This window comes from Hirundo rustica, chromosome 17 (genome assembly GCF_015227805.2).
Source record: "Hirundo rustica isolate bHirRus1 chromosome 17, bHirRus1.pri.v3, whole genome shotgun sequence".
Taxonomy (NCBI): Eukaryota; Metazoa; Chordata; class Aves; order Passeriformes; family Hirundinidae; genus Hirundo; species Hirundo rustica.
Genome location: NC_053466.1, coordinates 86,643 through 100,754, shown reverse-complemented (window position 1 = coordinate 100,754; position 14,112 = coordinate 86,643). Strand labels below are relative to the sequence as shown.

Below are 14,112 nucleotides of genomic sequence, written 5' to 3'. Positions count from 1 at the left end.
CCTGTTTGGTTTCACAGTCACTCTGTCATATGAGAAAATACCTCTGCTGTGTAAATTTTTGGTTCAGATTTACAAAGCAAGAAAAAACCCTTTCTGTTTTAGAGTAATTGTTACGTTCTTTTCTTACCATTTCTGTTTTTCTCTTTTCCCTATTTTTCTTTTTCGTATTTTAAACCTCCAGTGGTTAGAAATTGTGTATTCATTACAGGATTTCTTTGAAGATATAGTCATTGTTTTTTCCTTTTCAATTGATGTGGTTTCTGTACTTTGTTGTATAGAAACTGCTTGAAATATTTATGCAGAGCACTGTGTTGCATTTTGGTAAAACCAGGCTTCAGTTGCTGTCATAGGAACTTTCTCCTAATTATTAGACTCATTTAACCTAGGAACTAAACATTTGATGGTCATGACTCCAGGTGTCCCTTGTGACCGGAATACCCAGTAACCTTTTCATGCAGGTTTTTGCAGTCATGTGTTTTAGCTCTATTCAAAGCTCAGACGTGTCTGATCATTTATCTTTTATTTTCTACAGGATCTTATGGCCAAAGTGAGAGCAATGCTTGCAGCTTCCAAAAACATCCAAACTAGTGCCTCCTGAGACCTGTTGGAACTGACCATCAAGAAATCGTGTGAAAAGAACAATTGGAAAAGAACTGCCTCATCTCAAATGTACAGCTGAGCTTGGGTCACTTGGTTCACAATTCGCCTAATTTACCAGAACTCCAGAAGCTAAAACCTATCTTTCTGTACAGAAGCATCTCCTTGAAATTTCATTAATTTTTTTCAGCCAGAATATCTTTGAAAAGTTTTTGGGTTTTGTAAATTGATTTTTTTTGACTAATTCTTCAATAACATTTTATGATCAGCAGTCTATATGTGTATATTTGTAAATACTATGTTTCTGTGAAAAGTATTACACAATAATAAAGACGGAAACATCTTTCATTAGCCAGAGTTTTTGTGGAGTTCTTAATTGTTTGCCGTTGGGTTTTGTTACAAATTAGTGGGTTTTTTGTTTATTATTTTCTGCATTTTAATTTGACAACTGTCTTGCCTGCTGACCACCTTAAGCTGAGAAACACTGTTAGTCTTCCTTCATGCACAGGATGATCTCAGAAGAATACTTGGATGTCAGTAGTAGACAGTTTTTGAACAAGGAATGTGATTTTCTGTTCATGAGTTAGAAAGATGAGCCTTCATGTGAAGGGTCGACCCTTTGAAGTCAGTAACTAATGATCAGTAGCCCCATTGTCTTAATGTACCTTGTTCTCTCTACTTAGGTACAGAAAAGAGGATATTTTTGGACATTCATCAGTCATCCTGTACAGAAATCCAGCATTTTTCTGATTTAACATCTTTGAAACAGATACTTATCAACTTGTATTTTACTGAAATAGACCTATTAACTTTTTTCAGAAAGCTTGTGGCCTCAGTAAAATTGCACATTTATTTATTATGCATTCTTTGTTCCACACTGAGACTATTTTAATGGTTTAATTTAAATGCTCTTAAAATGAGTACAAAAAGTGTGTGGATTTTTACCAAAGCCTGCTTTGATAATGAGAGGGCTTTGTAATGATTATATTCAAAAGGTGTCCTTATTGGCAATTACCTAATTCCATAAAGAATGGGATCATGGCTTTTACTGATCCCTGAAAAAGTCTCTGATCTGTAGTCAGAAAGATGGTGGGTTTAATGACTGATGGTCCTGATTTTCTCAGATTTGTTGAAGAGTAGGTGGAGGTTGGAAATGGATTAGAGGAATTAAAGTTCACACTTCCTCACAGACCAGTTGGTACATTATTTCTATAGAATGACACAGATAAAAACCCCAATGCAAAAATCTTGTTCAAAGCAAGGGGAGGAGAAACGGTATTGATATAATTTAAACTTTAAGAAACATGATTGTCAAAATGTTCCCTTGCATGCCACTTGCTCCCTTGGGATGCAAGCACGGTATTTAAACCATTGGAAATGGTAATTGATAGGTTTCTTTTCAATTTTTGATTAATAATTAGCAGAATTCACACTCATACAAACAATATGAAGTGCTGGGTCTGATGCAAAGAAATTCCAATCTGCACGTAACGTGGTGAAACAGAGTCATCTAAATGGTCATGTAGAATTATGTTATTCACTACTTAACCTAATTATTTCAAAGTTATTTGCTGTGTTTGACTAGGACAAAAATAACTTTCAACCAGTACCCTAGAGGCACTATTTCCTCTGCACCAGTTGGTGAAACAGTACTAGTAGAGACAGATAAAAAAGGGTATAAAGTAGATTTCAAGACAGCTGTTATAGATTGTTGTGCAGCATTGGAATTTACAGCACCTATATTTTTCTCTCCTAAATGGAGTTAAAAGTCCCACCATGGTTAAATAATTGGCGGCTTGGAAGTCAGTTGTTTTTCAAGTTATAGGATAAAAAACCCCAGCTCTTTGATAAAACAGACTGGGCAGCTTGTTTGGCTGCTGCTGTGCTGATTTATTCTCTTTGGGAAGTTTGTTGCTTTAATGACTACTTAAAATATTTTCTCTTCCTATGAACAAGTCTTCCAGTCCTCTCTTTTTGCTTTTCCTTACTCCCTTTTGTGATATGTAGGGACATGGAGTGTTTAGCTCCAGAAAAAATTAGATTAAACTGCGTTTTTATACAGTCTTTGGGTTTTTTTGAGGTTTGTTTGCATTTAGCACTCTGTCATGGGGAGCTGTATTCTCTAAAAAGCAGTCGTGTTTTCATTATGCTATTTTTTTTTTTCTCTTTCCAGCCAGAATAGACATTTTTAGCATTTTAAAAGGGCTTGAACTGCTTTACCAGAATAATTTCACATTTGGTAATCGATGCTGCTCTTTTTGGTCTCTTACAGGCACTGGCTGTGTTGTTACTACTTGTAAATACAGCATGGAGCTTGTGATACAGTGAGTGCAATACCAGGTGTCTGGTATAATCAGGAGAATGTGTGACCAGTATCAGAAAAGTGCCTTAAAAACTTCAAATTGGGAAATTTTCAAATGTCTGTTTTCCAGGTATGGACTTGCCAGTGCAATCCCGTAGCATGTGGGGGACCACGGGTCTGGTTCTGGATCAGATGGCACCTCACAGCCCAACTTCCATCCACAAAACTGTAGGTACTCAATTCCCTGCCATGTTTCCATGTACCAATGGGCCCAAAAGGGCCCTGGGTCACCTGGCTGTATTGCCAGAATTTTTTTTCTGGTGAGAAATACTCAAGATTACTGCAAGAGGGAGTTGAAAAATCAGGAGCACTTCAGCTGGAGGAAAGTGGGCTCTGAGTAGCCATGAGGAAAGCACTGTGGCAGCTCTTGAGTTGTCAGCAACTAGTTTTGGTTTTCCAATTATTTTTTTCCATTTGTGATTTAAATACAAATGTGTTCAGCCAGTGATCCCAGGGGCAATTCCCGGGTTCACAGCTCTGTGCCCAGGCTGGAGAGGTCCCTGCCGCCTGCCTGGCTGTGCTGAGCTGCCAGCTCTGTCCTCCAGGGACCTCATGCTCCATGACCCTTGTTGCTTGAGTCCAAGTCACTGGCTGCTGTCACTGTCCACTGAGGGTCTGTTTGCCTCCGCTTGCGTATCCTCGGTGAAGCTGTCCCCACATCTTTGGGCTAGCTTTGCAGAGATGTGTTAAGTCCCAAGCTGAATGCCCTGTGTCTTACCACAACAGGCAATAGAAATTGTCTGGACAAAACCAGTAAGTTAAGTACCTTTTATTGAACTCATTCCCCTTCATAAAAGTTATATTTAAAAATAATATCCAGTGTGATCTGGGAAATCTCTTAGCTGAGCACTGCAGCTTTGTGATCCAGTTAAAACACTCCCTGAATCCACATATCCCACTGCAGAAAATTTCCTATACTTTAAACCTTTGTACATCGCGTAACAATTTGTCTTCAGTTGCGTCTTCTATTTGTACTTCTGAAATAGGTGTAAGCTTGCCTGACATTTTTTAATCAGGAAATGGTATAAATTGACAGCCTCAAGCTGTCACTGCACACAGAAACACTGAGACATGTATCTATTAATTCTGCAGAAGGAGCACATTAAATTCCCACTGTTCATAATCTCCTGTTGGAACCAATATTGGCTAATGACTTTAATGGTATCACACTTGGCAAAAATTAAACACATCTTTCATCCTTTCCTAAAGCTATTTCTGTTTTAAAGTGTTGTAGATAGGGAGACAAAGCAGACAAAGAGCGATATTACGTGTTGAATTTAAGAGAATACAGTAAAAATGAGTGAGCTATGCTGGCAAATCTGATGGAGGTTGTCCAGTGTTTCTTCACTGGCAAAAAGTCACTCACTCAAGTCTGACAACCTAATGATTTTGATAACACCGTGAGTTTTTTGAGCTTGGGCACAATAAGGAGTGCTGAAAAGCTGTTGTTGTCATACTGTGACAGTGAAAATTTGCTGGATTATAAGGCCAGTGCAACTTTGCCAGCAAATGAAGTCTTATACCTTCAGAGGCAGAAGTAATTCTGTGTTTTCTTCCCAGGATAATGACTAATTTACATGGAGCTGTGGATAATAGGCAGTATGCAATCAGACTTTCTTTACAGAAATCATGGAACTACTGGCCTTCAGAGTCATTACCCTTGCTTCCTCTTCCTGACAATCCTCCCAGTCTAAGGCAGAGGTTCTGATTTAGGAAAGGTAGGAATACGCTTTCTGTAACATCTGAGTTATTAGGTCCTTTTTTGGCAAGGGCAAATCATTTGAATGCCATTTAGTAGGCAGGGGGTTGGTTCAATTGTCTATGTTCCTAGTTGAAGCAAGAAGTTTAGTCTTGCTATGGGTAAGTGGTGACATCTCACAGAGAGACAGAAATAGAAACAGCTATTGGCAATGTGCATGGGTGAGAAACCTCCTCTCTGGACTGGCTGCTCACCAGGAGACAGGGCAATACTTAGATTCCCCAGCTGCACAGTTTCAATTTGCTTTCTTAACTGCATCCAGTGTGCTGAAATGTCCCTTAAATTTAGGCTTTGTATCTTGCTAACCTCGGTATTCCCTTGTGACTGCAGAAGAACACTAATGTGATGGTCTTATTCAAGCCACAAGCAAACACAAGATATGAACTATTTTATAAAGAAAGAATATTCTTTGCCTTTATGCTTCAAGAATATGCATACAGCAAATAGTACTATTTATCCATAAATAAGATTTATATTGTGGAAAATTTCCTTCCATAAGTGGCCTGTCTGCATGGGTCCTGTTTGCCGGTGTTCTGTAGCTGTACCTCAAGGTAATGCACTTGGCTCTGTTTATCATGCATTGAATTTGTCCCTTCCCATTTCACCTTGCTGAAGATTCTCAAAAACATCTTGCCAAGTCTGGAAAAAGCAACAAGTTTGGGCAGCCACCAATTGATTTGATGCTGAAGGAAATACATTCTTGGTCCTTTAACACGCTGATGGCCAAGTTATCTCCATACAGTCTCTGATTTGTTGTTCTGTTGGTGAGTGGAGCTCTGATGGATGAAGGCAGCAAGTCCCCAGAGGCCTCTAAGTACATTTTTACTTGTGGTATGTGCATTTTGCTTGGCTACTGACTCACTTATGACTGGTCCAGCTTGTTCCATTTAAACTAGTACCCTATCCTGAATTTCTGTGTTTCTAATGAGTGCCTCAAAGCTTAGTTCTAACTCTGAACAGAAAGCTCATTCAAAATGCAGTTCTTCAAGGTCTTTCATCACCTGAACACTAGAACTTTCAAGACCAAAGTTTTAAAACCTTTAGCCCTTTGCTAAGTTTTATACCTTAATAAAAGCTTCAGCAATGTAGGTTCTATCTGCAGTTTCTGTGAAGTCACTGAAGAGTCTCTGATTTCATTTGGGCATTGTCAGCAGCACAAAAGCGTCTTCTCAACAGTCTTCTATAAATGACCTGTTACCTTAAGAAACAACTTCCCATTACTTGTTCTTACATAGTTACTGTTCTACCTATATCACATAGTTTGAGTTCAGCCAAAATCTTGTTCACTCTGTTACAAAAATCTCTCCATACACTGTCTATTGCCTCAGCAGAAATGGGGAGGTTGTGCAGAACCTCCTTGAAAATGCCTGATCTTTGCATTGGGCTCTTTCAAAATGGTGTCTTTAAAAAAGCCTTCCAAATCCTTCTGTCCATACCACAGAGCCCAGGACTGTGAATGATCTGGCAATAAATAATAATGACATGTGAATCACACTTTCTTTTCTCCACCTTCTTAGAGGGGTATTTCAGTGTTCAGCACGTAGCTGGACTCTCTGGAAAGCATTCTGGATGATTTCTCAACGTGTCAAATGATGTTGTGTAGAGGTGGCTGCTTGCTGGAAGGCAACTGTAATCTGAGTTCCATATGTGAGTTTGTTAGGCATGGCTTCAGACAATGGCAGGAAAAAAATGGAAGCGTTCCTTATTTACCAGTCAAAGCAGCATGAAAATAAAGGTTAAGTATGGCCCATTGGGGATGATGCCTGCCCAGGGCTGGGGAGGAGAGGATGTGGTACTGTCCTACTGTGAAGATAAATAGTACAAGATATTGCCTCTTTGCTGCAGTGCTCTGGCACATCTGCTCTTCACACTGGCAAGGAACTCTTACTGATTCATGGGACAAATAACTTCAGGACCACTTTCAGAAAGCAGTGCTGACACGTGAAAGATTCAGGAGATTTTAATTATTTTAAGAGAGGAGGGACAGCTATGGGTTAAATCTTAAAGTGCATAGGTCTGGTTCAAGTGCAACTGTAACCACAGCTACCTGGAACCCTGATTTTAGGAAGAAATTGTGACATATTGTGATATGAAGGTTTTTCTCTCAAGAAAGTCAGCACCCTGCAAATGGAGAGGAAGTGAGACCCATAACTAGCAAATCAAATTGATTGTGGTTTTTTTCTTTTTTTTTTATCAACCATTGATGTCCTGAAATAACAAGGAAAAATGCTATAAACAGTGCTGTATTGAAACACTGAATCACTGACTCTAACTTTCTTTTTAATTGGGCTGTCTAAAGGATGAGCATCTGCAGTGTCTCGAGGTGCCCATGAAAACTCAAAAAGGAGGAAATTAATATATTAAGCAGCTAATTTGTAGCATGGTGCCAGTCTGCCCTTTTGATTCTCCCTATCAACAGAAACCATAACAGGCTCATTTCTTGCTGTAAAAATGTTCATTTTTATTTTTACATGTGAAGCTCATGACATGCTGCATGGAGTGAGAAACCAGGGAGGGGGCTGGTGCTGTCAGCAAAAATAATCATCTCATTCCCTTGGAGTAGCACTGAAAGATGTTCTGCAGAAATGCTTACCCTCACCAAAGGGAAGGCAAAAGCTCTCTGCTGCTGCAGAAAAAGTGGATGGATTTGCCTTTTCTATGTGGTATTATAAATTATATTGCTTGGAGTTTTCATTACAAAACTTGGTGAGAAAGAAGAGCTCCAAATTTCAGAATCTACTGTTATCTTTATTGACCCATGTTCATAAAAAAAGCTTGATTGGAGGGGGACACAGATTCCCACCTGCAGGCTCAAGGGAGTTGCTGCTGTGGAGAACTGGAGAGTCCTGTGAGTGGTTCCCCCCACCTCCCATTCCTGCAGACTGTCACTGCCTTGTTGGCTTGCAGAGAGCGAGGAGTTCAGCTGTCTGTGTCCTTCAAGCCTACATTCTCCATGGATGATGGAAGACATGAAGTCAGTGTGTCCTTGTGAGTGTGCTGCTCCTGGCTGGAAGGATTCTTGTGAGGCCACAGGTGAAAACAGGAATGCAGAAATTACAAGTAAAGGCACAAAGAAGGGTTGTTTATTGGTGTGCTGTTGCTTCTGTGTTCACTGCTAGAAAATTTAGAAGTATTTCAGCTTTCTGAGTTAAAGCAAAAAGAAAAATAACAAAGCAATCCTCCCACAACCAACATATAACCTGAACTATGTCAGCACACAGCTCTGCTGTCCACCAATGTTGCTGGTCAGAGAGATTTGCAAGTGCCTTTAGAAATCTGTGTTATAGTTTAAGTTTTAATCTATGTTCATTACAATTTTTATCTGGCCATAGTTTAGCCTAGCATTGTAAATGTTATTAGCTGCTGGCTTTAATTGTCAGGATTTGTACAAAAATGTTGCTGTTTCACTAATTAAACTCTGTCCAAGTGCACAGCATTAGGCCTTGGGCACTTGTATTAATTGCATTGAACATTCTACCTCTGTGTTAGTTTATTTGGATAATTAGCAACTGTTCACAAAATATGCTTGTCATCTGTCACTGTCCTCTCAGATTGCACGTTTCCTGACCAGGAGGTTGAAGTGTTATTCCTTATAACAGCTCATAAACATGCCAAGCAGGGCAACTGAAAGTAAGAAAAATGAAACTGAGTATTTTAGAACTCTGGAAGTAAAGCCATGGCATAGCCAGATCACTGGGCTGGCTCTGGGTGTGAGTGTGTTCAGATCTCAGCTCTCCAGCTGTGTCCTTATGTGATGTATGGATCACTTTAGTTCTATGTAAGAAAAATCAAGGTAATTTAATTTCTTCTCTTTGTTCATTGGTGCAGAAACAAGGGCTTAAGGCCAGTGTGTTGTTTCTGAGACAAAGCATAGCTCAGAGGTGACAAGAAAGAAAAGCTTAGACCGAGATCAAGAGAGATTGTAGAGTGTGATGCTGGGGTGTAATGTATGGTTGCAGATTGCTACTCTCAACTCTGAGGCCATATATTTGTTTTACTGTGCAATAAAATTAAAAACTGTGGACTGCACTGGAATGTAAGTACAATCCTACATCGAGGTGTCTGCACCCGTTGTGTGATCACAACATTCTGCTAACACAGCATTTGATAAGAAATGCACTTCCTGCACTTAGTGCAGATGTGGACTGAAGTTTCCCAGTGCCAGAGATTCTGTGTAAGGTTTCTCTTACTTTTTCTAGAGCTTAGCTTACCCAATTTTCAGCTGTATCCAACACTAAAATTGCCTTTGGGCTTATTTTTAAATAGATTAAATTCTTGTCTGTTGAAATCTGAACAGCAAATGCACATAATATGGCACAGCAGTTTTCTTTGGCTCTGCATCTTAAATAGCTTCACATAGATAAAGAAGTTTATACTTTGTTTCACAAAACAAGCTCAGTGATGATGGATGATGAAACTTTTCCTGCCTGATTCCTTCTGATCGGTGTGTGCTTTTCTTCTCCCCAACACCGTGCATGCTGAAGGCTTCCTTGACTGATGGGATCATTCAGGACACCTCAGAGATTGGTAGGGAAGATAACTATTGACTTAACAGATGATTGTGGTTGATGTGAACCAAAAAGATGAATGCATAGCTAAAAATGACATCTCAGATCTTGAAACATGGAGTTTTCTGGGCTGTAAATAGTGTCTATTTAATAAAAAAAAAAAAAAAAAAGCTGACCCTTAGTAATCATTCGTCCTTCAGCAGCAATCAGTCTGTGCTGGGATATTTTTATGATCCTACCTCTTGATCTTCTGAGGAGCTGTTGTGTTTGAAATAATTATTTCAAAGGAAGATAGAAGAAAAAGCAAGATCATCTTTGCACAGAGTTTTTTCATCACCTAAATATATTCATTATAGAAACATCTCCCTCAAAAGTGGTAAAGAACATTCCCAGCCTCCCGGGCTGCTGTTTTTCTACTCCACCTGCCAGAAGTTTTGCAGCTGGCACAATTCATTAATTCTGTTCAACTTGTGTTCTCTCAAACCAGCAATGAATTTGATAATCAGCGTGCTGGGCTTTAAACATGCGGTTTTCTTTTTATTCTGAGCTACTCACTGAGGAACACAAAAGCTATTTCCATGGCTTTCTCTGGAGAGACACAGCTGCATATGGATGGTATGATGGAATCTCCGTCTCCTTGGTAGTAAACTGGTTAGTGCTGGAGCTTGTTGGAATATGGCTCAGTGTTTAGCCATTTTTATGAACATCAGCACTATATCTCTGCTTGTACCCCAAGCTATGGGGCCACCAGGAAAGTCAACATGAGCAACAGTGCTGTTTTTGCAGACTCTTGAGTCATAAGAAGCCTGTTAACATCCAGAAAGCTGATATACTGGGAGGTGCTGGCCCTAACTCGTTATAGAAGGAGGTGGTCGTGTGCTTGAGACACCTTTTGAGCAATGAATTTGTGTGTCCAAGCTCTGTTCTTGGCTACTCAGTTTGAATTTTGTTGATCAAGTAGCACTAAGGAGGTACCAGTTCTATAACCTTCTTGAAGGGAAAATCCTACACTTGCTAGGACAGCCCAGAGCAGACAGGGAAAGAGATCAAAAGGAGGGAAGAATTTTTAACAGCGAACACAGATGGGTGCAGCGATGAGGAAAATTGCAGGGACAGTGGGATCAGGAATAGGGAAACATGAGATGTCAAAGGAGAAAAAAGCATTGCTAGGGAAAAGCCTGTATAAATTTTCATGGGTGCAAGAGTGGATACATATAAACAGGAAAATAAAGTTAGTTATGACTATCCCTATAGCACTTTATACCATTGTTACAACCTTCAAAAGCTCACTGCCTGCCTGTTCTTACTCTTCTAAAAATTTAACTGTTTTCTGACAAAACCCTTTATATACATAATTTGTGTAAATCCAGGAGTCTGTGCTTATTTTACTCTTGCAGATCATACTGGAACACTCCAGGGGCATCTATTTACCAGGTCCAAAACAAAGTTTTGGGTTTCCCTCTCCTCCATTGACAAAAAGCTATCAGTAGGTGCCAGTGTTCAGAATCTGATGTTCTCAGGATCCTGTTGTTCTGTCACATTCCTGACAGCTTTCAGTGAGTGACAAATGGCTGTCACCTTCATCTCCACACGTGTGATATTAACAGCAGATCTGGTGACCTTCACATCTTTCAATGTGTCTTTAGAATTGAAGCAATATACAAAATTTTTCTGGGAGAGATAACACACAAGTGACTCTGGAGAAATCCACCCACCCCCCCGTACAAATACTTCTCTAGCTGCTGGTAAATTCACATAGGCTGATGATCTGAGAGCAGTGTGCCAGGACAGGAGCGTGATTCAGTGGCTTAAGCATTCTCCAAATGCTTCTGTCTGAGCAAAGCCAGAGACAAAACCAGTGCCCCTCTCGGTGCTTGCTGTGACCTGGGACACCCGGCACATTCCTGGCTGCTGGAGGCAACCTGAGCAGTTCAAGTGCCTTTTTAAGACACTTCCTTTTCTTGTAAAGGAGATGATATCTGACTCTTTCTCAGTAACAAAATCCCCTCCAGGACTTCAGGGATTCACTGAAATGAATGTTTTCATGAGGCTGAAATGCTTGGAGAGTGGAGACTGGTGGTGGTGTGGCTGCAGCCTCTGTGAGCTCCCCTGTAACATCCATCACAACATTTATGTTGAGGCCCAGAGAGAGAGACACTGACGGCAGGGAGGGAGCAAAGTTCCTAGCTCTTTTTCTGCAGGTATTTTGCAGCAGGAACAGTTGGGTTTCTTTCTGTATTATGAGATTTTGGGTGTGTAGGAGAGACATCAAGGGAAGGTGATGCTCATAGGCAACTGCTGCTCATGCCAGCAGTCAGAGCTGAGCTAAGGGACTTGGAATGGCAAGGGGGCAAGGACACCGAGTGGATGTGCAGTATAGCCCAGTGTGTGAAGGCAGGGAGGGGAACTGTGCTGGTCCCTAATGGATTGTCCTTCAGAAAGGCAATATTTGCCTCTAGGAATGGCATACTTGCACGGCTGAGACAGGAGTGCTTGAAGTGAATTAGGCTGTATAATTTCAGGTTGCCTGTAAGTCAAAGAAAGTTTTTGGAAATTCGTTCTTTATTGATGTGTTTTCTTTTGCTTCAGAGAAAGAAAAGGAAATTTCCTGCAAGAAAAAAAAATACTTTCCATCTTGCTTGTAAAAAGTGCCTCAAGATTTTTATGAATTCTTTGTTACAGATTGCCAACAAAGTTAATTGAAAGACTGGACAAAAACCCAGATTGTTTTGGTTTGGTTTTTTTTTTTCCTTTATTTGAATTCTTGCCTGTACTTTGCCTAAGAGCGCTCTATGCCTGCACTATTGAATGTGCAAAATGAAAATGGATTGCTGCTGGAAAGTTAAAGAAAAAAGCAACAAAAACTAACTTTAAATTGCTCAAAATAATTCTTGCACTGTATCTTGTTGGCTTAAAGCTGACAGTACCTCAGATGTACAAAACCAGCAACACAGCCCTTCTTTCTCTGATAAATCAGAGAAGTAAGTGAAGAGAAGCTTTTGCTGTGCCCTCGGCCCTGGCTGGCACTGAACATGCCCAATGTTCTGTGCTTTCCCTGTTGCTAACTGGGGTGGCCTCTTCTTGCTGGGGATCTGTTGTACACTAGCAACGGGAAGCCCTGGAGCCTTTGAGAGCCCTCCATGCCAGTTTGTGCCTGCGTCTCCTCACAGCAGAGTGGTAAATTTATGAAACACCTCTGCTGGGAAACCCCTGGCTTTTCTTTTGGTCTGGTTCTTGCAGCGCTGGAAGGAGCAATGATCTATGTTGGAGAACAAACAGGAGGGAACAGCTTCCAACATGCTTTACTGCATGGGAATGACGACGGCACGGCAGCTACTATCATCCACTGGGGGCACAGAGGCTGGCTCTGTGGAGAGACACCGGTGAGGTGAAATCTGCTCTGTTATTTTCAGTTAGAGATGTGCAGAGCATGAGCAGGTTGGTAGCTTTGACATGAGCAAAACAGTGCTGAAATAACATCCCAATCCTGGATGCTCATGTAACAGATGTCCCCATGTTTAACAAGTGTCTCCACCTGCAGCGTGGCCAGTGGCCCTGACCCACTCACACTGCAGAAAATCGCAGGTATGGCAGTAAATCGACATCATTCCTCAGGCTCCTCTCTTGGCTCAGCCCAAGGTTTATGCAATTGATGTCATCCTTTGTCAAACAGCTTCCACACCAATAAACCAGAGCAAAAATAACTCCTGTCTCCTGCCTGCTGCCTGATTAAAGTTTTTAGGGTCAGGATTCTCTCTTAGTAGCTGCCCTGTAACTGCTACAGTACAGTCTGGTCTCAGTCAAGCCCTTTAAGGGCTGTTTTTGTACCAGTGAGTACAGTCCAGGTCTGTTTGGGGCTGGATGCTACCGTTATACCCCAGTCACATTCCTGAATGGCAGCCAAGGTTCCCTGCCTGGTAAAGAAAAATATATAGCAGCAAGTTTTATGACTTAGTGAGGCTGCAGATAGAATGCAAGGTGGCAAGTCTTTCTTAAGGTACATCCATTTTCATCAGAGTGCACTGCATTTTGAAGTAAAAAGCTTGTCAATTTTCCTTATGTGCTGGAAAGCACAGAGAATCAGAGAACATCTGAGTTGGAAGGGACCCATCAGGATCATTGAGACCTACTCCTGAGCTTACACAGGCCATTCTAAAATCCCCGCCATGTACCTAAGGACATTGTCCAAATGCTTCCTGAACTCAGGCTGGGTGCTTTGACCACTTACCTGGGGACCCTGTTCCGGAAGCTTCACCTCCCAGAGAGGGTGTGTTTTGTAGCATGAGGGGACTCTCATCAGCTGCTGTGCCACTGCCAGGGCTGACAGCCCACTGACTCAGACTTGCAGTTCAGCAACCCGACCTCGTTAATGTGCCCAGCACACCCTGAGCTGCTCCTGCTCCCACCAGGCAGCAATGCTGCTGGCAGGGCCTGGATGGGACCCTGGGACCCCCAAGGGAAAACACATTTGGAGAGAGGAGGAGAAGAGGGGGAGGGCACATGGAAGGTGGAGGGCTCAGTATCACAGTCCAGCAGCCACAGGATTAATGCTCAGCTGCTTTTTGTCTTGCATGAAATACCCAAGAGATGGGAGTTAAGGGAACCGAGTGGTGACTATGAGTGAGTGGTACTGGCACAGTGAAATCAGCTGTGTCAGTGGTTTTTGAGCATGACTGGAGCCATCAGCTGGGTGCTGGGGCAAGGGGAGGGGAAGAAACATGGGTCTGATCATGTCCCTGGGGACACTGCCCTGAGCCCTGTGCTGATGTACAGGGGACAGGGAGGCAGAGGCAGAGGCACAGGAGCAGCCTGCCAGCACAGTAGCTTCAGAGCATAGGGACACCAGTGCCTAAGGGCTGAAAGCCTCATGGTGGAACAAGAACCAA

At 41.6% G+C, this 14,112-nt stretch overlaps 1 protein-coding gene across 4 annotated transcripts in view; it reads left to right on the top strand.

Moving 5' to 3' along the window:
- Nucleotides 1-948, top strand: part of SFSWAP (splicing factor SWAP) — a 36,921-nt gene extending 35,973 nt beyond the window's left edge. For all 4 annotated transcript variants that reach the window (XM_040080493.2, XM_040080496.2, XM_040080495.2 and 1 more), the window contains one exon: nt 533-948. In XM_040080493.2, the coding sequence (XP_039936427.1) occupies nt 533-598 (66 nt within the window). In that variant the 3' untranslated portion in view covers nt 599-948. The remainder of the gene's footprint in view (nt 1-532) is intronic.
- The last annotated feature ends 13,164 nt before the right edge of the window (nt 949-14,112 follow it).